This window comes from Maniola hyperantus, chromosome 8 (assembly GCF_902806685.2).
Source record: "Maniola hyperantus chromosome 8, iAphHyp1.2, whole genome shotgun sequence".
NCBI lineage: Eukaryota > Metazoa > Arthropoda > Insecta > Lepidoptera > Nymphalidae > Maniola > Maniola hyperantus.
In genome coordinates, this window is record NC_048543.1 from 9,791,251 (window position 1) to 9,815,747 (window position 24,497).

The window sequence follows — 24,497 nt, forward strand, 5'->3', positions numbered from 1 at the left end:
AAAATCCGACCAAGTGCGAGTCGGACTCGCGTATCGAGGGTTCCGTACTACAGCAGGGTTAGCATGGGCGGGGATATAATTTTCTCCCCGGGGAAAGGATAAAATCTTTATCCCCTCCGACAGCTTTATCCACTCTCCGAGCATGGGCTCACGGGTGGATATAATTATCCACAGTGAATAAAACGGGGGACTTTTCGGTTTTTGGATCTTTTCCTTTACCTTTATTGGGTTAATGGTAATTGGTATTTGGGACCTATGTTGGGTTTATGTTGGGGTTCCCAACCATATTCCAAACATAACCCAAACACAACCCAAACATAACCTAAACCCAACAGGTACCGCGAGACATGTTTTGATTTTTTAAGTTCTATGAGAATAAACTTAAACCCACGTCTAATGTCGAGGATACAATTGGCCCCGAATTAGGGATAAACTTCTCCTCTCCCCTGTTGCCGTGCTTTGAGAGGTAGACAAGTAAATTTTATCCCTCGTCAGTGGATATAATTGGGGGATAAAATTTTTGTCTCCTGCCCATGCTAGGGGGGCAGGATAAGTAAAACGGGAAGAATCGAACCTCAAAACTAACTTTGATTGTAGAGGTTTATTGTTAACTAGCTTGTGCTCGCGACTTCGTCCGCGTGGACTACATAAATTTCAAACCCCAATTAATTCCCCTTAGAGGTTGAATTTTCAAAAATCCTTCTTAGCGGATGCCTACGTCATAATAGCATCTATACTATCTGCATGCAAAATTTCAGCCCGATCCATCTAGTAGTTTGAGCTGTGCGTTGATAGATCAGTCAGTCAGTCAGTCAGTCTCCTTTTCCTTTTATATATTTAGATATCAAAAAATATGACAGAGAGTTAATTTTATTTTTCTGTAAAATATACATAAATTTCTATTGACACGCCGCGTTGCGTTCGCGCGGACCGGACGGTGCGGCGCATGAGCGGTGCCGCTGCGTCCATCCTAAATAGAAATCACTGTACCATGTGGCATGCCACACGATGCGTTGCGACGTCGCGTCGTGCGGTGCCGCACCGCACGCTCATCGGACTTGGGATTAAAGAGACGAGGCGGGGAGGGGTGGTGCGGTTCAGTGGTGCAATGCCCTACTTCGGAGGGGCAACCCAGTGTCCGTGTGGCATCCGATAATTATTATTATGTATACTCAAATCGACAGCGACGCGCGTCCACAACGCACCTGAAACGCATCATGTGACTTCAGTCTAAAAGGATGTGCAAAAATGCCGATAGTAGCTTATGAGCACGTTATTTTTTATCTGGGTACACTGAAAAAAAGAATCAACCAAACTAGTTTTGTTGCTTAAATTTTAAACAAACTTTAGTCGTTAATAAATAAACTTTGACTATTTATTACATAACTAGTTTAGTGTGTGTTCTCAAAGGCAGTTGGGTTAATGTAGTAGGTTAATAAGTTACAAAACGTTTGGTTACTAGTAACTGAAACAACGTAAACAAATTAGTTTTTCTATAGCAACAAAACCGATGTCTAATACATAACATAACTATTTGCTTATTATTTATTTAATATTTGATCATATTTTACAAAACGTGTACATTTAGTGAATTACCAAACTTTTGTAGACATTAAAAAACTTAATAAATTTGATAATAACATGTTACTTTATTTATTATCTACAAAGGTTTTACAGGTGATACCCTATTTATTTTACTGATAACAACCGTACTAAATGCTGTATTAATATAGTCAAACTTTAATTACAAATAATCTAACAATTTCAAAAATAACAATCAAACTTTCTTTGATATTTTAGCCTGTACGTTGTCCTGTTTCAATTTTATTCAGTGATCAGTGAGTGTGTTTATTTGGAGTCAGCAAAAGGAGTGCCTCGTAATTAGTGTTTACACTATTGTTTCTACGGTGCGGTACGGTTTCTACAACAGGTGCCTAATGGTTTTCGTAAAAAAGTTGTACCGTACAGCGCCTGGCCGAATATTTAAGAACATGAGCGACTTCGCGGAGGCGGCAGTGTCTGACGAAGGCACAAAGCTGGCTGAGCCTGACAATATCAATCTTCTATGATATTATCATAGAAGATTATTTAAAGTCGTGGGGCCTCGAGATGTACATTCCGAAATTTAAAGGTATGTACGCTGGTAGTAAGTACCTATATTCAAAGTAGGTAATAGGTAGTTGTATGGTGGTTGCATCATGCTTTTTTCTGCCCATACAAAAATTTAACTTAAAATAGTCCCGTCGTCGTGGGCTGCCCCTTTATCGACACCCTGATCCTGATTGTTGGAATATCTAGATCTAGACCTTCAAAGTAGGTGCATAAATCATAGTAGGGTATAATAAAGGACGGTTTATAAACTGTCTGTGTGCCCAATTTCATCGAAATTTTAGTGTACCTAGGCGTGATAGTGGAATGTGGAACTAATAAATATCCATACTTTCGCATTTTTAATACAAGTGATATTATATTTGTCCCGCCCGTTTTAAATGGTTTGATATGTACAGTGTTGCGTGTTTTTTATGTAGGTACTTAGTGTGTATCAGCATTTAATCATTATTTCTGAATTATGTTTACAATTATATTCTAGAACATGGCATTGACTTTGAAACATTGTTAATGTTGGCCGAGGACAACAAAGGAACTGATACCTATGATTGGACACAGCGAAACTGATAAAACAACTATCCACAGTTAAAAATATGCTAACAGATGCTTTTCCGTCAGACCAGCAAAGTGATGTAAGTACAATCTTCTTAGCATGTGCGAGTGTAGATTTAGCTCTCTGGTGTAGTCGTCCTTCTCTAAATAAATTAATTCTTTGTTTAATTTTTTCAGTGTTCTGTCCTGTGGATGAAAATATAGAAAAAGCAACTACAACAAAACCATACTTCAGATGATTTGGAGCTCCAGAAACAGAACAGATACAGAATGTGTATGTATAAATAAGTTTTGCAGGTAGGTAGGTTCTTTAGTAAGGTTGAATTTTTATTTGTTTAATGCCAATTTAATGAAAACATATTTAATGAATAATGCATAATATTATATAATTGCTGTCAAATTACAAGTGAAGATACCTTCCTACTTAAAAAAGCTTGTGTAATTTCATTTATGATGATTAAAAATATTTTTGTTAATGATAGAGTTATTTTTGAATGTATACAAATGACATCATAATATTATTAAATTTTTGTATACTTGTTTTTATGACTGTAACTCAAATAACTGATTAATAATTAAGGTAAAATGCTATTTCGAAGCTATGTTATAAATAATACTGAAGCGGGTCTAACCATCCTCCAGGATAAAAAATAGATATTTCATACAAGAAGCCACTGCTCATTGGAAAACGTATGAAACAGCCCTTTTTAATTCTGGAAAATCGTCTCATAGTAAAAGCTATGTTTATGTTTCATCTGTAAGTTTTATAGGTTTGTATTTTTAATTTTGATATTGAGATTGTCAATTTTGATTAAGTATACTCGTACCTACCTATGTATGTGAGACGAAAAATAAATAAGTAGAAAGTAATGTATAATTTTATTTCAAATCAGTAACTTTAGCCAATATTAATTAACCAAACTGTGTAGTTATAACTTATTACTAATAAGTAACAAACCTAGTAGAGTAATGGTACGGTTCATGAAATCTAGCTTGTAATAGTATCTTTATTCTTATTTTTTTGTAACAGATGTAAGTAGTTTGTTGCTGAAATGTAAATGTACCGATGGGTTTGTTGGTTTTTGAACAAACAGACACAATATTGGTATAGGTTTACATTTTAGCTTGCAAATTACATCTACTGCAAAAAAATAAGTATGTAAATACTATAAGCTAGATTTCATTAACCATAATACCATTACTCAACTAGGTTTCTTATTTATAACTGAACAGTTCCCTACCATTACTCAACTAATTTAGTTACATATTACTAAACAGTTTGGTAACTACTAACACACCAAGATATCTTAATAACAATCACACTGTTCACATATCAGTAACAATAAAAAATAGTAATCCGTTGACAAAGTGTTTTATAACCAAATGCACACCGTTAGGCTACCAGTAGGTAAACACTTTGTTAAATTGATACATAACATTTAACATATTAACAACATATCGACTTGTTAATAACAAACGCACAGTAAAGGTACCAGTAGGGCGCAGGTTGCTTAAAAGATACAAAATCGAAAAGTACTTAACAAGAAGATGGAGTGTTATGCGTTCATAAACTGGTTGCTTAAAAACAGTAAAACCGTTCAATTAACTTCAACAAAATAACTTTAGCGACTAGTACCTCAACTCAAATAGCAAAAGTCAGTTTTGTAGCTAGTAAAACATAGTTTGCAAGTCACTTTTTTTGTGTAAACAGTAACCAAAGTTTTTGTAACTGTATACAAAACATTTCTTTCAGTGTACAAGAGTTATCATACTAGGTAGGTACCAACGCAAGGCCTTGAGCTCAAGGCAAATTGAGGCAGATTTCAAGTGATGTGCGAAAGCAAAAAAAATGTTTAAGTACGTAGGTACAAGATAAAGTTGAAAACTAACACCCGACTACGATCTTCTTCATAAACGCTGAAAAATCGTTTTTCTGTCACTTGGTAAATATTAATTTTGTAGCATATTCATATTTAAGAACTCAAAATTTTCTCCTCTTTCATTTATCACCCCACTCGATACGATACCAAAAAAATTTTTGAGACCCCCACTTTTTTGAGTGCAACATCCGCCATATTGATTTTGTTCATTTAAAATGTAGCCTATATGCCACCCGACCTTTAATATCAAATAGATTAACCTAACCTAATTCATCAAAATAGGCCTAGTAGTATAGCCCCTACTGTGGAACACACAGCTAAAATCATAACCCTTCCTTTTGGCTTTTTTGATCGTCAGTTGTTGGATTTTCACTTGGGCGGTGACTCTTATCAGTAAACGGATGATATAAAATTGGGTAACAGGATGTGCAAAAATGCCGATAGTTGATATATAAATATACTTCATGAGGATTGTTTTATGTGGGCATGAAGAGTTATCAATCATAGTGAGATATACCTACCTACACTACAATATGTATGTAGTATGTACTACAACCTCGGGGCTCAAGTCAAGGCAAATTATGGCAGAGTCAAAGCTCAGTGACGCATATTTTTAACTGAACTTTATCTCCACTATTATAATGCAGGTACAAAGTGCGGACTGAGGAGCAAATTCTACGCGTCTCTTAACTTGGGTGGGTTATTCATAATGTACTTATAATATATCTACCAAAGCCTTGGGCTAAAGGCACAGGCGTTCGCAAACTGAGTCCCTATGAAAAATGACCCCGGGTGGGTTCGAAACTAGTCGGGCTAACGTCGAAGAAATACGTGAGTAAAGCCTCCTACACGTAACGACCTATAATGGCAATCACTCACGATAGTTTAAACGCTAAAATAATATAGTTATTGTCATTTGTCGTTCATTTGCGACAAAATATGACTGTACCATCGATGTGACTGGACCTTTAACTCAGTAGGTATGTCAAACCAATAATTTCCAGAATCTAGCAGATAGCAGAGTGAACTACATCTAGTCAAAGAATATAAGTTAACCTGTGTGAGGTGGACATCTCGAAGAGCGCCTAGGTACCCTCGATGTAGAAGTGCACACATTTGCTGCCCAAACCCGGCTGCGTACGTTTCCACATAATCCATGTTTGAACTTAATAAGGCCTCTGCTTCTGTTGAGTTATCTGTAACAGACAGGAAATGATAAAATATATCTACTATTATTGTGAAATTAGTTCGTATATTACGCATACTATATCGCAATTTAACTGAAAAAGTCGGTTTAATGGAAGCCTAAACATCCGTTTGACTGATTAATATTTTACTTGTTTATTTTGTACCAAAAACTTAAACATAAAGAGGATATGGTCAAGGATAACTGATTTCGTGAAGAGATAATATTGTTTGTTTTTTTAAATATTAAAACACGTCTGAGTTTATCGATGATATCGATACACGATCAATGTTAAAAATTAGAATGTAGGTAGGTACATGATAGCTAATATAGACAGATACATAAATAAATATCTACAAATATACAAATATCAAATTATACACTTAATAATAATAGGGATATAATAAATCATACGAAAAACAAATAAGTTGGTAACTGCTAATGAGCTATGAGATAGGTAGTAGGTAGATTAATATTAAAGCGAGCGGTGTTCAAAGTTTCCGAAAAATTAACTTATCTGGCGATAATCTATGGAGTACAAGAAATAAGTAAAATAAGCTGATGAATGTGGGAAATAATTAATGACTTTGCTAGATTGCAAACTTGCAAACGGAACCATGGATCTGTTGAGCCAAATATCTTTCAAAGTTCCCTCCCGTATATCGTGGTATCCTATTCCTTTTTCGTCATTCGTTAACACCAAGGTTTGATACTACATACATACAGATACAAGGAATTTTCAGTTAAGGACAAGCGCACCGAGTTTAAGCTTTTAAGACTTTAAGTCTTGTGAGGAAAATTTTAATTCCAGACTGTTCTTTGCATTTTGTACCTGTTATTTTCGCGAGCTAATACTCATAAAACATCTTTATAGTACCTATATGTGCGAGTTGCTATTAATGTGCCATATAGCATGTTATAGTCTTTATAAAGTAGTAATTTGTAAGGTTTATAAACTGGTTTATGGTTTATTGTCTTTGTTCATTGGGGTTCTAAGTATTCTAGCACGATGCAGGTTATTGCTGGATATTTTAACTTTGTATTTATCTGCGTAGGTACCTACATTTCTTTGTAAGTAATCGTTAATATAGCAAATATACCTACTTTAGTTAAGTAGGTACTTAATTAAAATTTAGCTTGGCATATCGGAACTTCTGGCTCGAAAGTCTAAACAGAATTTTTTTTAAAGAATCTTTTGATGATCTCCTTAGTACAGTACAGGTGAGCGCTATGTTCGTAGAATTAGTGGTAAGTCCTGGATTTAATTCCTAGCAGGGACAATTTATAATTTTTAAACTGTTGCCTGACTTGGTTGGTTGTGGGGGGCAGTATACATCGATAGGTGGGAGGCTTAGTTAGATGCTTAGTAGCTAGTTACCGGCAAAGACGTGCCTCCAAGTGACTTAGCGTTCCAATAATAGGTATAGGAGGCATGCCGTATGATGCGGTTCATATAAACGATAACCCTGCTATGAGCTTAATAAAACCGCCATAACTTCACCTTCCTTGGCTCCCTTTCATCTTAGTCCATCGTTACTGACTTGCAGAGACTATATTTTATCCTTGAGATCGCAGCCATGGACTAAAAAATGCAATAAAAATACCTTTTCCAGTCCCGTGTTGGACTTCTTTATCTGCTATCTTTTTCATTTCAATGGCGTACGTATGTGCTTCTCGTTCTAGAGGGGCCCAGTTTCCACCACATTCACCGCTTGCGATTTCCAAAACTATAAAAAAAGCTCAGCTTATAGAATGAACTGGGTAAGCATTATTTTATACCCTATATCTACTTCGGTATATTTATTCCGGAAAAGTACAGTAGCGTCATTAAAAAAAGGCTTAGACCACAGAAATCAGAAGTGGGATATTTTTCGATGTATTTGGCACGAACTATGACTACTACGACTACTGTGGGGAGCTATATTTTCTGCCCCGCAATTGGTTCGTCAGTCTACCTTCCGCTTCTCATGCAGATTGAAAGAATAATACCATTTTCAGACACCCCACCTCCATTGTCATCGATAGGCCTATTTCTACGTGACACCAATAAATCCAATTCAATTAATGAAGGTAGGTTTCCAACTTACGAAAATCCGCCAGGTTGTAGTAAAGTGGACAAATGAAATCAAATTTCTTGAGTAAATCTGGAACATCTGCAATTGCGCCGGCGTATAAGGTCCTTCCATTGGCAAGGAGAATGACGTCATCGGCACAAGTGAAGAGTTGGGAAGAAGGTTGGTGGATCACGCATGCTACGGTCCGTCCGCTGTTCGCCACTGATTTAAGAGCCTGGGCCACTGACATGGATGATACGGAGTCAAGGCCGCTAAACAAAAAGATTTCCATTACTTGGTCAGAATTTTATCGTTTCGTCATATTTTTTTTCGTCATTAAAAGTAAAAGTAAAGTAAAATATGCTTTATTGTACACCAAAACCAAAACAATAGACATATAACAAAGATAGCATGTACAATAGGCGGCCTTATCGCTAAAATAGCGATCTCTTCCAGGCAACCTTAGGGTAGAGGATATTATAAAAATTAAAGAAAGCGGAAGGGGTGTACTAATTAAATAATGTAAATATACATAATATACGTACGTATATATATATATATATATATATACATAAAAATACAACAGTAAATAAGAGAGGAATAAAAAGTAAAAATAAATAAATAAACACATCAAATGGAGGATAAATAAAAGAGCTTCAATTTCGTAAATTTCGTCAATATTTGTCATTAGTGTAGATGTAAATAATACCTAGTGGGTTCGTCAACGAGCATAACAGTGGGGTCGGTAAGCAGTTCACATGCTATGGTCAGCCGTTTGCGCTCCCCGCCCGACAAGCGTCCAGCTCTCGTGTCGAACACCTCACATATTCCCAGCTGTTTTGACACAGATTCCACCTGTAAAACATGGACTGTTGAGATTTCTGTTAATGATGATAGGTGAATACGATCTAGAGCAACTAGATGCGCTGCATTAGGTATAATAATATATTGAGATAACGAATCAGTTTACTCTTGAACTGCTGGAGACTGGAAGCTCATTTGGTCAGCTGATTTCCTCAAATTTATCTAATCAGTGTCTATGATAAATAAACATTACGCCGTTTAGAATAGAATAAATAGTATAGAATATATTTTTATTCAAGTAAACTTTTACAAGTGCTTTCGAATCGTCAGGTAGTTTAATTTACCACTGGTTCAGTTTCTCTTAAGAGAAACGAAGTCTCGTTAGTAAAATGTAGTTTCAACAAGGAAGCAAATTGTAGCGTCTCCCGCACGGTGAGCCTGTCGATGAGAGTGGCCTGCTGCGCTACCAGCACGACGTTGCAGCCAGCGCCTTGCAAGTTGCAGGTGACCAGTTACTCGTCTTTCTGCGACAAACCTTCTCTCTACTTACTGTATTATTGCGTTCATATCGGCTGGCGTGAGGCAGTTTCAACGAAGAAGCAAATTGGAGCGTCTCCCGCACCGTGAGCGTGTCGATGAGGGTGGCGTGCTGCGCTACCAGCACGACGTTGCGGCCAGCGCCTTGCAGGTGGCCAGTTACTCCAGTCTTTCTGCGACAAAAGATAAGAATATGGCACACTCATAACCAACAACACACCACAAAAAAATCACCGAACGCGATGTTTATGGTCAGGTAGGTTGTATATTTCCATGATGTAGGTACTTGTAGTGTAGTAGTATGTCCATTTTTTAATTTAAATGTTACAATAGAACGTAAAGCTAGCCTTACCTATCTAATTACTGTATTTATATCATACCCGCGTGGAATGGTGGTGGTGGTGTAGTGGCTGCATGTCCACGGGGGATATTCCTTTGCGCAAAAAATGAGCCAGTTCTTCTGTCACCAGATGAGGCTATTAGCCGTGATTTTAGCGCCCTAGATCTACATCCTGCTGCTTTATTGGTCTAACTCAAAGGTTTCAAATCACCTTTCCACACCAGTACCACTCAGTGCATCGACCTCTACCTACCGTTGTACATTTAACTTTTTGAGAGTAAGTTCAACATGTTGATGTTGTATGGACAATTAGGTAGGTATTTTTCTATTCACCATGTTGTAATGGACAGTTAAGTAGATACCTACTTTAAGTAGGTATTTTTCTATTCACCACTATTCATCTTTCGTATAGGTACGTATTAGTCTCCTTTTTCAAAGGGTCTCTGTACGGGAGAGGCTGAAAAAGTGCAGAGACTCTTTCTTTCAAAAAGGACCCCGGACGGGTCTCAAATTAGTCGGGCATACTCCGACTAATCACGTGAAGCTAGTTAATTATCCAAGCTAATATTATAAATGCAAAAGTGTGTCTGTCTCTCTGCTAGCTTTTCACGGCCCATCCGTTCTTAATCATAGATAAAAGAATTTGTCTGTGTGTTCAACCGATTTTGACGAAATTTGGTACAGAGATAGCTTGCATCGTGGGGAAAGACATGGGCCAAGTTTCTACGGGATTGTTAAAACCTAAATCCACGCGGACGAACTCGCGGGCAGGGCATCGATATCGCTCACAATAGTTTAAGCGCTAAGGTATATTAGATAAGTAACACGTAAGTAAGTATATTATACTTACTTAGATTAATGTTTTTGTATAGACAACAATATTCGTGGTCATGGACTGCGAACTTATCAGAATAATAATATTAATTAATATCTTATAGGTAGGTACTTACTTCATTAAACAGACATTAAATCACAGCTACAATAATATTATAGCGCTTTGTACGTATGAGAACCACGTAGGTAAATTATTAAAGTCAAGTTAATGAACAATCGCTAAAGGTCTTTTGAGAGGTGACGGTGTTCTTTGTTTCTGATGTAGGAATCAGTAAAGGTCGGTTCGGATTACTGACGCCTGCAAATTACTGTTTTATATAATAATCTACTAAGTAATTAGGTACTAACAAAAGCAAACGAGTTGTAAAAACTACTAAATGTAAATTATTAGTGCGATTTACCTAATTGCGCCGCCATAACTTTCTAATCCGCTTTATTTCCTAACCGTACCTACCTACAAACTTATTATGCGAGATAAACACTTGAGGGACTACTTATTTATTTATGGGCACCTGCATAATACCTACCATATTATGAGTCTGTGATAACACCCTGTAAGGTACTACAGTTTTCTGTAATAATACCTACCTACCTATTTGAATATCTACTTAGTAAGTAGGTATAAAATTATTACTATTTTATTTTACATACCTATATAGTTAAAGAGTAGGTTCATAATAGCTACTTAGTAAGGTTATCGAATTTGGTAGGAGCAACAACTTCGACAAGGAAGCTGACAGACGAATCCCGCTGGGCTGGGCAGTATTTGCAAAACTTCGTCAGGTTTTCTAACTATCTATACCCAAAAGCTTACAGCGTGATGATATGACTTCTACGGAGACGATCTTATATATTATCTTCTATAGCATAACATAAAAGGAGAAACTGACTGACTGACTTAAGGCGAGTCACCGAGGCTAAGCGGAAAAAAACTGGTTTGCTAGATCAAATGTTTTAGGTATTTACTATTAAATAATGGCCTTGCTAAAAATATACAATATACCTAAAGACATTGTCTAAAGAATGTGCTACTTTGATACACAATAGGAAGTACTTCACTTGATCAAATAAAATCTTGAAATAAGCCGAAATAAAAGTATAAAACGAATTATTTAATACTAAAATTTCTGACTTGGCAAATAATTTTTATATGGAAATATTTGTCTTTAAGTACTACAGAGAACCTGCTAAATTTTGGTTTTCAACAGGACTTCTATAATTTATTAAATTCAAATTTAACGTTTGAAACACAGAATTTGAACATTGCCAAGCGGTTTAATTCAAAGCCGGTGCTACCCGCCTCGGTGACTCGCCTTAACGTAAAGCTTAAGTCACAAGGTCTAAAACTGGAGTTTTTGCTTATAGGTTTTCTTTACAACGTAGGTATGTACCTACTATGTATAGATTGTAGACTCCACTTAGAAATAATTTTCAAAAATACCACCCATGCGAAGCCGGGGCAGCTTGTATAGAAATAAAGGATGAATCGCCTTACTTGCGCCCTGCTAGTATTTTTAATAGTGTAGTCTTGCCGGCACCTGAAGGACCAAGGATGAAAGTGAGTCTTCCTGGACGAATGGCGCCACACGCACCCTTCAGAATGTACTGTTCGTTAATCCTCGATCTTTTAGTTTTCCGAAATAATATTTTTTCTGAAACAAACAAAATTCTACATGAATAAAACCCAATTTAGAGAGATACATAGGTAGTACTTTCTTGTAAAAGCTACACCTACTACTTACGACATTACTTGGAAGTCACAGGGTCTAGGACCTAGATCCTTTGACTTCCAAGTCGTTTAGGTCTAGGACTTAGAGTACACAGACGTTTATTTACAGGCCAAATGAAGCCCACCTAGTTTCTAAGTTAGAAACTTTGGCGCAAGTACAAAAACTGTACCTACAAAGTGGTGTCTACTACATCACCGTAAACTACATCCGGTGACCGATCGATGTGCGAACGCATAGAAAACGGAACACAAGCATTATTAAAATCAAATCAAATCAAAAATCAATTCTTTTTACTTATTCAATTATTTTACAAGTATGTACGTTTGAATCGTCAAATGCATCTACCACTGGTTCGCAATGCCTTTCCTACCGAGAAGAACCAGCGAGAATTTTGTTTATGAAGATAATAATAATATATAGACATACATTTATGTAATCTAAAAATGGATGTGGTTATTCATTATTGTATGCAAATCAAATAAGATGCGAATAAACATTTGCTTGCATGTAATGCGTGTGCATCTTAAGTAGGTAGGTAGGTATCTACCTAATGGGTAAAAATAATAAATATATGTATGGTAAATCTATATACATAAAAGGAAAATCTGACTGACTGACTGATTTATCAAAGCACTGCTCAAACCACGGGACGGATCGGGTTGAAATTTGGCATAAAGATAGCTATTATGACGTAGGTATGTAAGTATATCTGCTAAGAAAAGGTTTTCAAAAATTCAAAGTCAAAGTCAAATGATTTATTCAAAATAGGTAATCAATAACTCTTTTTGATGGTCAGATGTTGGATTTCTAAGATATAGTGGTGATAATTATTACGCAAACTTAAAACTAAAGCTACGAGGGTTCCAAACGCGCCCAGGTCTGAGAAGAGCCCACAACAAACTCAGCAAACTCAACAAATTCAACTCCTAAAGGGGTAAAATAGGTGGTAGAAATTTGTGTAGTCCACGCGGATGAAGTCGCGGGCATAACTTAGTAATAAACAATACCGGCAGTCTGCAAAAGATGTAGTTTCTTACTTTTACATACAAGATCGCTTGACAGTTGACCTTGTGGAGTTCAAAGAGAAAAAACTTCGCCAAATATAACTTTATTGGGCGTTTTTCCAATGACCGGGTTAGCACCGGTAACTTAACCGGTACGGCGAAGGTAAACAACATCAAGTAGGTACCTATGCGTTTCTCCACTCGCCAACAGGACGCTTTTCCATAGACGGCCGTCCCGGTATAGCGAGTGCGCGGGGTGGCTCGGCGACTCATAGGCGATAACACAAGAACAGCTGTCGTGGATCGCGGAACACGCGCGAGCTACGGGAGTATAGTGCATTCAAAATAAGCTGTCGTGATTCCACTTGAAACCGTCATTAGCAATAACAATAGGATTGTCTTATCTTCTTTTTAATAATATAAGCAAATTTTATACCACTCAGTTGTTTTTTAAACTTTGAAGAGTTCAGTTAGTTAGTTCAGTGGAAATTCGTCTTTCGATATGTTTCGTCCTTGGGTGAAATCACTTTCCACAATGCCATGTGAAAATAATAAAGACGATAATCTGAATGTATTCAACAAATATCTAAGTCGTGATGCAGGTACAAATAATTCTCTTGAACGAATTTTTTAATTATTTTAATTTAATTGCAGTTGTGAGTGAGGAAGTTGCTCTGAAAGAAATTTCCCGCTTGAAATATTGACATATTTTATGAATATTCAAAAGTATCAACACTGGTTGGTTTGCAACAAAATAGATAAGGTCAAACCGGCTCCTTTAAAATGAATGGGCTTTATGAGTGTTTGGTGTACCCCTTTTGTTTACGTTCAAGTGGAAACACACTAGCTTATTTTGAATGCACTATACTACAGTTTTACGATCAATATCTACTCGTGTGATCATGGTGCCGCAAGTCGCGTGCGGCCGACGCAATACATTTTCAACAGCGACGCAATTTATATTCAATTTCATTTAACGGCGTTCTTTCCATGACTTACTCCATACAAACGTAGTTGGGTTTTAATTTTAACATATTAATGTAAAAGTCGATGCAATTTTACAGACGTGCTCTAGAATTCTAGAAACTAATTTCTACATAATGTGGTTTACCCGATTTCCATTAAAAAACCAGTTTTAAAGTTACACGAGCTTAACGATTTAATATGAATTCTTGAGTCCGTGAAACCTTGAAACGAAATATTTTAATTTTTAACGGAAATCTGGAAATCACAGAAATAGATATGTAAGTAAAAAGTTTCTGCAAAATTGAATTGAGTTTGATTGGTTAGTATTCAAATGAGAGCTAAACTATAGTGAACGACAGGTCGAGATGCCAATGGGGGAGGGAACGCCCCGCACACCCGCACAGTCTCCGCGCTAATCCGGTGCGGGCGAGCGCGGGTAACGTGAGACGTGACGGGTGACGTGTGACGGGTGACGATCAGCGTTGCCAGTTTTTTTGGCTAAGTCGGGATTTTGAAACTTTTTGAGTGAAAAAAAAACGGGATTCTTTCGCCGAAAGCGGGACATGTTAAAAAACGCGTATAATCAGAATATTTATCTATTTATTTGAATTCAAATGATGTTTACGTGACCATAGAAAATGTATTTTAATAAAAATATAATATTTTCAATCAGATTTACCTACCCTATCGTTAAATTAAATACTTAGTTGTCTTATTTGTCATCTGAATAAAATAAAAAAATAAAAAAAACAGAAATCAAAATCAAAAAAGGTTTATTCATTCGAAAAAAAAACCGGCCAACCGGCGCAGTGTAGGGTTCCGTCATCGATATGGGTTCCGTAGTCAAACGTTTGCTGGGTCAGCTAGTACTTAGAACAATAAATCAATCTAAACTAAATAGGATTACGATCAATCACAAATACAATAGATACAATAAAACTATAATACACATTAACGTGCAACTCATAATATCTACGTACAATAATAACCTCGAAAAACAGAACTCCTTAACCTGTGAACCTTACTTAAACATGATAGTTTTCCTTTAAAATTGATTACCTATATATACTACTGCTGTGAATTTTTGCACGTTCCTATATACTACCATTTGGCTGATGAGAGGAGGGGGGGGGGGGGCACTATATTTATCACAATTTTATTTCACCACTTGGTCGGCGTGATTAATATTTATATCCATGCCAAATAACAGATTTCTAGCACTAATAGTCTCTGAGATTAACCGAGGACGAACGGGACTAACGGACGGACATGGCGAAACTAAGTATAAAAAATGGCGTTTCAAACAATATTCTGTGGAGTGAGTGTTACAAATTGCAGCTTACAATAAGAGAATATTTATTTTTATAAAAATTACTTATTCATGATATTTCTGTGAAGATTTAACTTCTTTTAAAGTTTCCTTTTTCTCTTTAATAAAGATGAAGGACTCTTCACAGGATAGCTGTAAGTAGATTAAACTGAAGGATTAGACAACTTACAGATTTTTTCTTGTCGGGCTTGTCTGTGCCACCCGCCCACGCTTCGTCAGCACGCTGCACGCACGGTCGAGTTTTCCCCGAAAAGCGGGACTGAGCCTGTCCCGCGCGGGACATTTAATTTTGATTGAAAAATCGGGACGTTCTGCCAAAATCGAGACGTCGCGCAACGCTGGTGACGATATACATTTGTTTGGAGCGCACTACGAAAAGAATAAACCCCTTATAGTCAATAGTGTCGCATCAGCCGCGACGTGTCTGCAGTGCACAGGCACGTTGTCGCTTCGGCCGCGACCCATGAAAGTCTACCTTTGCCGCGTGCCGGTGCCGGCGCGGCGCTGTACCGAGGCAGCCTATGGAAAAGGGCCCAATATTTTCCGCGTCCTTGTGCCGCACGGGCGCGGGCGGCGGGCGGCCATGACGCCAAGTGCAAGGTGCCCTGACGAAGTAAACATTGAAAAAACCTAGGATATATCGTGTGAACGTCCCTGCTTTAAGTTTATTTAAAACCAGTGACGTTACCTAGTCGTAGTTTTGGAAAAACAACAACACAAACAAAATTTTTTTTATTCAGATATTTCGCAAATCTTAAGATCGAGATGTCAAGAAAAGATCAAGATCCTATACAAGGTAATCTTTATAATTTACTAGTGCCCGCGATTTCGTCCGCGTGGAATTAGGTTTTTTAAAAATCTCGTAGGAACTCTTTGATTTTCCGGGATAAAAAGTAGCCTATGTCACTCTCCAGGTCTTTATCTATACCCATGCAAAAATCACGTCAATCTGTTGCACCTTTGCGACGTGATTGAAGGACAAACCAACAAACCAACAAACAAACACACTTTTACATTTATAATAAGGACACAAATATTTGCATTTTGCATGTGTATTGTTTTGTCTCACACATCAAGATCTCTACGGCTCTACTATTGCATCCATCGACTTGGTTGTATGGTCATAATATTATTACAAATCTAAAAGGCTGCATTACAATTCCTTTGTCTGAGATTCTTCTTCTAATTCCTTCAAATATCAAAATAATGGAATTTTATATTATTTGATATTTGAAATCTCAGACAAAGGAATTGTAATGCATTATGGTAATAATAATTGTGGTACTTAGCTAATTGCTTAACTTTGATCTCCACCTATAGGAGATGTAAATAAAATACTTATACTTACCTACCTATTAATTTCCAATTATTCTTTATTCACCTTTGCCCAATTCGTAATTTAAAAAGAATCGGTAGCGAGGTCTACTTTGTGACATAAAAAGTTGTCGACATTAAAACCAATAATTCTCATGATTTTCTCGGACCAGTATACCTACCTATCTTTTTACCCAGGTACTCGATTTACTAGTACCTATTTCATAAATGTAAAATCAAGAGATTGCATATAATTATGTATTTTGTAGCCCTGACCTCAATTATCTCATAGATACTTGTATAATGCTTACATATTATGTGATGATAGATATAGACTATTAAGTAAGTACATAATATAGTAGGCTTCGTTTTTATGTGCGTAGAGAGAATATTATTTGCATTTTATTGATACGGACTAAAGGAAATAATAGGTACCTAGTAATTATAAATAAACTATGGGTCTGATAAGTAACCTGAGACAGAGAGTCACTCAGCGAGCGATGGAATGAGCCACTACATAATAAAATTAGAAATGAGCAAATCCGTAGGAGAACTGGAGTGACCAACACAACCCTCCCTCAGAAAAGAGAAAAGGGGGGCAACGCTTGAAGAACCGATAAACGTTGGGGTTCCAAGGTCCTTGAATTGCGACCCCGCGCTGGAAAACGCAGAGTTAGAAGTCCTACTATTAGGTTGATGGACGATCTCAAATGAGTCTCTGGGAGCCTGTGTTTTTGCATAGTGCAAAAATGCACTACCTACCTACTTAATTAAATCGCGAATAAGCGTTACAGTGTACCTATGTATATGCTATAAGTAGGTAGTTTAGGTCACGGTGTGCTATAAACTTCCTCTATTGAATAACTAATACCTACTTACACTTACCTACAAAAAATCGCGCAAATAGGTATTGACATTTCGGAAAAATCGTAGCATATTATATTGTACAGAAAAATCAAAGACTTTGTAATATAAGAATTATTACTTCTTATAAATCCTACACCCATGAGACAAATATACGAGACGCCATATTATTGAGTAGGTAGACCTCCTCCTTTTAGATGTCGGTTGGAAAAATTCCTAAGTGTTGGTGCATTAACCGCAAGTTTTTGTGCACATCGTATAAGTAGGTAGGTAGGTAGGTATTAAGCCAGTTTATCAGGTTTCATAACACAATAAAATAAAATAATCACTTAAAGGCTTGAGTTTAGACGACCAAGCATAATACTGCGAGCAATTGGATAGATATTTTAAATATAGGTAGATTCATACATGAAACGGTTTTTTTGATAGATTGGTAGAGGTTCGATTATATTATCACGCAGTATTATTATTTAACTATAGGTATATGTAAACCTATAGTTAAATATAGTTATTTGTTATGCAAGGCTGCAAAATTGTTATTTTGTCGCGAGAGTTTGTATTGAATTCCGAGTCAACGAAGGATTCTAAGGTTGAACCATAAGCAAAGCGAGTGTTTCAAAAATAGAATCAAAGGCTCGAGCGCAAATAAGCATATGCAGCCGTGTGAAACACACAACTTTTCGTCTCACTACATCGAGGAAAACGCTAAATGCTTGATACAAGAGATGCTGCCGTGGAGGTTTCAATAAGAAGTTTCTATATTAATAGGGTGTAAGTCGACCGTGAAGGAGGTTTTAATTCAAGAAGATTCCTTTTAATAGAGTTCTTTTCGGGTGCATTCAGAATTAACTATTACAAAAATAAACTATTCCAATAATAGTAAAGATTGTAAGGACGAACCGCGTGTCTCAACGTTTCATCATGTGGTATTTTTAATAAAAAGATAAAAGATATATTGTAAGTACGCCAACCATAGACCACAGTTCGAATTTCAACTTGTACTTTGCACGCTAGCGAACAAAATTGCCACTTTTCACGCAGATTTCAAAGGGCAAAGAAATCCTTTCCGAGCGAGTGAAATGAAAAATAGATAAATTATTATTGTACCTATTCAGAAACCAAACACAAAAGGATCTACTAATTTACTACTGTTAGTCATTTGGGATAACTGTCATATAGTATGAGGAGGGCGATGATGACTGCAAGACAGTTTAATCTTCTGGAGGACCATCATTCTCATTTGTTTTTGTAAATCATAAGTTCAAATGAAGTAATCAAGTTTGTTATAAGTTATTAATGTAAAATGAATGTGTGAAAAATAGAAATATTTTATTATATTTTATTCATCTATAAAGAGATGATAACAAAAGATGAATACTTTATACCTGCGCCTGCGCAGTGTTAAGTCCTGAAATTCTTGCAGTTTCAGGTGTTTAGGCCACAAATGTACAAACAAACACTACAAGTATAGAACGATGAACACATAATCACTTCTTGCTCTGTACAGTCGGGTAAGTGGGTAGCTGTCTAAATAATTATATTATACAGATTTGATTGTATTTAAATTTAAAATCAATAAGTACATACTTTTGTACGTCCAAAATAATCTTTGTTGTGCGAACTTCAATGACCTCTGTATTGATAGCTGATGCATAGTATTGTTTATAAAAAACTGAGGTCAATAAATAATAAAAGCGTGTCTTTAAAAATGGTTGCCTGTATGTGGAGTGTACACTATGAAATGAAAGGTCTTCAATCTTTTCAAAAAATATAAGTATTAAGTTTGATTGCAATATTTTCAATAAAAAGGGCTAAAAATATTTAAAAACGAATACCCCGGTCAATTTAGACTCCAAGGTTACAATAATTCACACTTGGCTGAAAATTGATAGGATTGTTCAAAACACTATTATAAATGAAATGTGAAAAGTCCTCATCGATCCGACACCTGGAAAAAAAATTACTCGGGGTCAAAGGTTACAAAAACGGGGTTTTTCGCGATTTTCAGCAAAACGGTAAGTTTATCATAAAATTAGTTTAGACAAAAATTATAGATCAGATAATTATCTACAAAAAATGTCTATATACTTTTTTTCCTAAGAGCCACTGTTTCTGGTTCATAGTTCTGCTAGTAGTTCTGGTGTTCATAGTTGAAAACTTGCACACTTGCAAGTTTTCAACTATGTCTGAGCAGAATGCCTGAGTCAGCCAGTCTGAATGGTCCAATAAACTGTCTGCCTTGCTTGAAAGGGTTATGCCATTTGTAAATTAGAGGTTTTTCAGGGCCATATCTCTTTCATAACGATTTGTGTTTTTTTTCGTTGCGTGAAGAATTCAATCACGGCATACAACTCAATTTTCTCAACAGTTGTGTTTTCACCGATTGACATGGTGATCCCGTTGTATGTCAAAGGTTAACGAACCGATAACACTGAAACTAAGTACCTACCTATTTGTAGTTGTATCGAGTTACCAAGTAGTGAATTACTAGTGATAGGTAAACAAAAATCTGCTCTAATTGTTGCGATCTTGTCAACCCGCCCACGTAACTATTCGAATGCTAATATTCTACCTACCTAATATAAAAACCGGCCAAGTGCGAGTCAGTCACCGAGGGTTCCGTACGACAGTCGTATTTTTCCGACACTTTACATGATAAATCAAAATTTATTATGCATAAAAATAAATAAAAATCTGTTTTAGAATGTACAGGAAGCCTTTTCATATGATACCTCACTTGGTAGTAATCTTACTTTAAAAGTTGAAAATACTAATTATTGATCATGAACATATTTTAATTTTTTTGTGTGATTTAGGTACATAACAGACAGACACAGGCATACAGACATACAGACAGACAACGAAGTGATCCCATAATGGTTCCTTTTTTCCTTTTGAGGTACGCAACCCTCTAATCTCAGATGAATTATTCTTCTACCCAATACTTTAGATAATTTATGGAGTAGGCACGGAGTAGGTATGAAAGTTTTCATTATACGACGTAAAGTGTGCCATTCGTGCCTTGTGAACCAAAGACATTAATTTAAGTATTTACTGTGCATTGTGAACAACATCTTAATATAGCCGTTCGACTGGATAAACCTGAGTGGGTGACCTGGTTTCCATAGCGAACAATTCGCATAAATTGCAAATATTAGTTTGGATGCAACGATGCTGCTGTACTTAGCATCAACATGATTATATCGATTATTGGCTGCAGCCCGCGACTTCGTCTGCGTGGATTTATATTATTAAAAAACCCGTGGGATCTCTTTAATTTTTCGGGATAAAAAGTAGCCTATGTCACTTTCCAGGTCTTTAACTATACTCATACAAAAAATCACGTCGATCCGTAGCTCTGTTGCGGCGTGATTGAAGGACAAACCAACAAAGCAACAAACAAACACACTTTCACACTATTTTATAATATGGGTAGTGAATATGATTCAATCTTTCTAAGCAATAGATTTCTAGACCAAAACAAAGACCTACATCATACGTAAATTATAAAAAGTGAAAGTTTGGATGTTTAGATGTTGGCTGTTGGCTTTGGAAGTATTGGCTAATTTTTATCCCAGGAAATTATAGAGTTCTCGCGGAATTTTTAAAAAGCCCATGGAGGAAGTCGCGGGCATCATTTAGTAATCCAATCAGGCCGATTCTCTTGTACGCAATCTCTAAACTGAACTAAAATGGCACATCTAAATTTATTGCTATCCCTTTCATAATGTTGCTTGCGGAAAAGGATAGCACTAGTTTTAGACTTGTTAATTTACTTTAGTTTAGAGATTGTGTACAAGAGAATCGGCCCCAATATTTAAAAAAAAAACTTTAGACGTTATTAAATTAAACGTGAAGAATGATAAATACAAGTAGTTATATAGTGCTCGCCTGACATAAAACTAATTATTATTTAGTGATCCATTATCATCATACATAATAGATAACAATAACGATTTTCTAAAGAGAATGTGTATTAAAATCGTTTATAATATTTACCCGATATTTTTTTGCATTTAAGATCCGTAAACACAGTTAAATTACGATTATGTTTTCTGTTACTATCACACCCCAATTCAATATCCATTGTAAATACTTAATATAATAAAAATTCCGATATAATTCCGCGCCCAGTATACAAATATCGCGCGGCTAGTATGCGCTCTGGGGGGAACAGATACTGTACTAACTACTGGTCAAAACGCCGCGTTTCTCTCTGACTCGCAAAATGAATCAGTGATGTGAGAGAGGGGCTCGGTTATCGGTATTGGTACAGCCGCTGTCGATACTAGCCTTTTAAATTACAGAAGAAACTCGATTATCCGGCCCTCAGTTATACGGATTCGCGATTATCCAGGCTACCAACCGAAAATTGTTCGGCCAAGTGCGAGTCAGACTCGCGTAGCAAGGGTTCCATACTCGGGTATTTTTTCCGTCATTTCGTACAATAAATCAAAAGTAAAAATCTGTTTTAGAATGTACAGGCAAAGCTTTTTCATATGATATCTCAATGGGTATAGTTATGTTATTTTGAAAATTGAAAATACTATTATAGTGAACTACAATTATGTAGTTCACTATAATATTTTCAATTTTCAAAACACACATTTTAATACACAAAACCCGCTTTTCTTCATAAATTCGATTACTTATCCGGATTTTCGATTATCCGAATCCCTAACGATAACAATTAGTCCAGTTAATCGAGTTTCCACTGTATTATGGTTTATTTTGCGGTTATAAATTTTGTAAGGCCTACGTACTTATTGACCGATCCGATGCGCGGTGGAATTTCTGAAAATTATTTTTTGTGAGGGTCTTCGATAGGTAGGGAAACATATTATGCATCAGTTAGGGCTGTATGCTGTATTTATTTTATTTATTTTTATTTGTCACAGAATCGCACACAGAATTACACACTTAACATAATATATTTTTGAGTTCTATACCTAGGTCAAAATATAAAATGAATACAAACCTACTTACTAAAAGAATATTATAACGAAATGAACGTACGTTGACGTAGTCAGTCAGTCTCTGACTGGGAAGACAAATGAAAATCTGATCTTGTTAAAAGTAATAGGCGAAATCTCGGCGCTATTTAGAACCCTCGTCTAAGGCTCGGGTATTATTTGCGCCTCGATTACAATTTTTAACATATCGCAACGCAATGCACACTTATTAACCATAATATTAAGAAGTTAATTACTTAGTTCAAATTAGTTCGATATAGTATTATTATTGTACCTACTAAGTAATCTTATCACTTTATAGTGACATTGTGGCTAATTCCATTGTACACAATCTCTAAACTAAACTAAAATGACGTCTAAATCTATTGCTAATCCCTTTCATAATGTTACTTGCAGAAAAGGATGGCACTAGATTTAGACCTGTTAATTTAGTTTAGTTTAGAGATTGTGTCCTAGAGAATCGGCCACAATCTATTAATTAATTAGAAAATAATTTGTACCATTATGTACCTACTTACTTTGAGATATTTATAATAATTTGTAATAACTTTGTACGGAACCCTAAAAATGGTACGCACCAACTAACAAGGTAGGTAGGATGTTTGTAACATATCCCTGTTCCGACGCTAGTAGGTACTGATGGTACTGAAAGTGCGGATCTCGCAGTAGAAATTTCAACTCCTCAAATCTGAGGCCGTAGGCTATTGCACTCCTATGACTTACTACGCGGTCCTTTGCACGAGTGTACCAAGTTACTGATTCGCTAACTCAGTGTCTAACTCGGAGTAATGGCCACCGAGCTCATTTGCCATTAATTTTTATTACAGAAGGTTTTCTACGAAAAATTATTTAGTGTCTCTCAGTGAAGCAGCAATGTAGAAGCAAACAATGTCAAATGAGCTCGGTGGCTTTGATTTAGATGGTGGAAACATTTTTTTGTCTGCGTTGTTAGGTTCTAGAATTGAGCTAAAGGTATATATATATATATATTGGAGGGTCGATATTGAAAGAGTTCTTACTGTCTGTAGACACCGTGAAAAGAAACGTATGAGCTTTACTCTACGGAAGGTAGCCATCTTTATTTTAGTTGTCAGAGTTGTACTTTGACACGCACGAATTTTGTTGTCGTTCACAATTTTCTCTCGCGTTAAATTAATTAAGTATCAGATTATAGCTTAGCTAATTATTATTCTTTGAGATAGGTAGGTAGTTTCTTAATCGTGATATTTAATTCGGTGATTGTGATATAGTTAGAACAGTAATTGTTCGATGCTAATGTACATTGTGTTAAATCGTAACATCTAGTGCCATCCGGTGACTTTGTCTGCAAAGCACTATTAATAATGTTCGCGTAGTTGTTTGACGAATATGGAATACTAATTATTGGTGAATATTAGAGTAATTCGTGAGTTAACGTTTGGCTCAGTGGATAGATTATTATAAGGACATCCGTTAAGGTTATTTCTGCAGACGCTAGTGATTTAGAGTGTAATTGGAGATATACCGGCAGTTGAGATAATGATTAGTTCGAAGTGATAGTTTAGTGTGATAGTAACTTTGATAGTAGGTACCCGCTTTAGAATCGTATAACCCGGTTGGTAAAGAATCATTGATGACTCTCGTGTAATGTTGAAATGGATTAGACAATGAGTTGCCCATGAGATCGAATAGCTTACATTCTACCTGGTTTCTGTTGTGATCGCTTATTTGGGTGGATATAGTAGTCGTGGCGCGTGTGGCGCACGATGCTATGGTGTTCTGTATGCAGATGTGCACAGAGTGGAGAAGGTAGAGCTATTGCGATATTCTGAATTAGTAATGAGAAGTCAATTATAAGATCTGGTTTAGATCGTAAGAGAGTCGATGCAATGATCCTTTTAAGAGCGTTCATGAAGTTGTGATTGATTACCTTGAGATGATTAGATAACGGAGTAGGTCGTGACTTGATTGAGAGGTTGCAATAGCAATTGCGCCCTAATCACACGATGTAGTGTTTAGCTTAGGTTAGCTAGTTTAGAGT

The 24,497-nt window shown here is 36.3% G+C and overlaps 1 protein-coding gene and 1 long non-coding RNA gene across 4 annotated transcripts in view; one reads left to right on the plus strand and one right to left on the minus strand.

Moving 5' to 3' along the window:
- LOC117984642 (ATP-binding cassette subfamily G member 4-like) overlaps positions 1 to 24,497 on the minus strand; it is a 42,599-nt gene that overhangs the window by 6,657 nt on the left and 11,445 nt on the right. Inside the window, exons 1-7 of one of the 3 annotated variants that reach the window (XM_034971267.2) lie at positions 21,504 to 21,691; positions 11,792 to 11,948; positions 9,136 to 9,295; positions 8,491 to 8,636; positions 7,815 to 8,053; positions 7,332 to 7,454; positions 5,598 to 5,737 (exon numbers count right to left, since the gene is read on the minus strand). In XM_034971267.2, the coding sequence (XP_034827158.1) occupies positions 5,598 to 5,737; positions 7,332 to 7,454; positions 7,815 to 8,053; positions 8,491 to 8,636; positions 9,136 to 9,295; positions 11,792 to 11,948; positions 21,504 to 21,591 (1,053 nt within the window). In that variant the 5' untranslated portion in view covers positions 21,592 to 21,691. Of the gene's footprint in view, positions 1 to 5,597; positions 5,738 to 7,331; positions 7,455 to 7,814; positions 8,054 to 8,490; positions 8,637 to 9,135; positions 9,296 to 11,791; positions 11,949 to 21,503; positions 21,692 to 24,497 lie in introns of those variants that run through there. The other 2 variants (XM_034971266.2, XM_034971268.2) reach the window with 2 other exon arrangements.
- Positions 1,311 to 3,574, plus strand: LOC138402663 (uncharacterized). Its single transcript, XR_011237020.1, has 3 exons — positions 1,311 to 2,131; positions 2,591 to 2,741; positions 2,839 to 3,574. It is a non-coding gene; the product is annotated as an uncharacterized lncRNA (long non-coding RNA).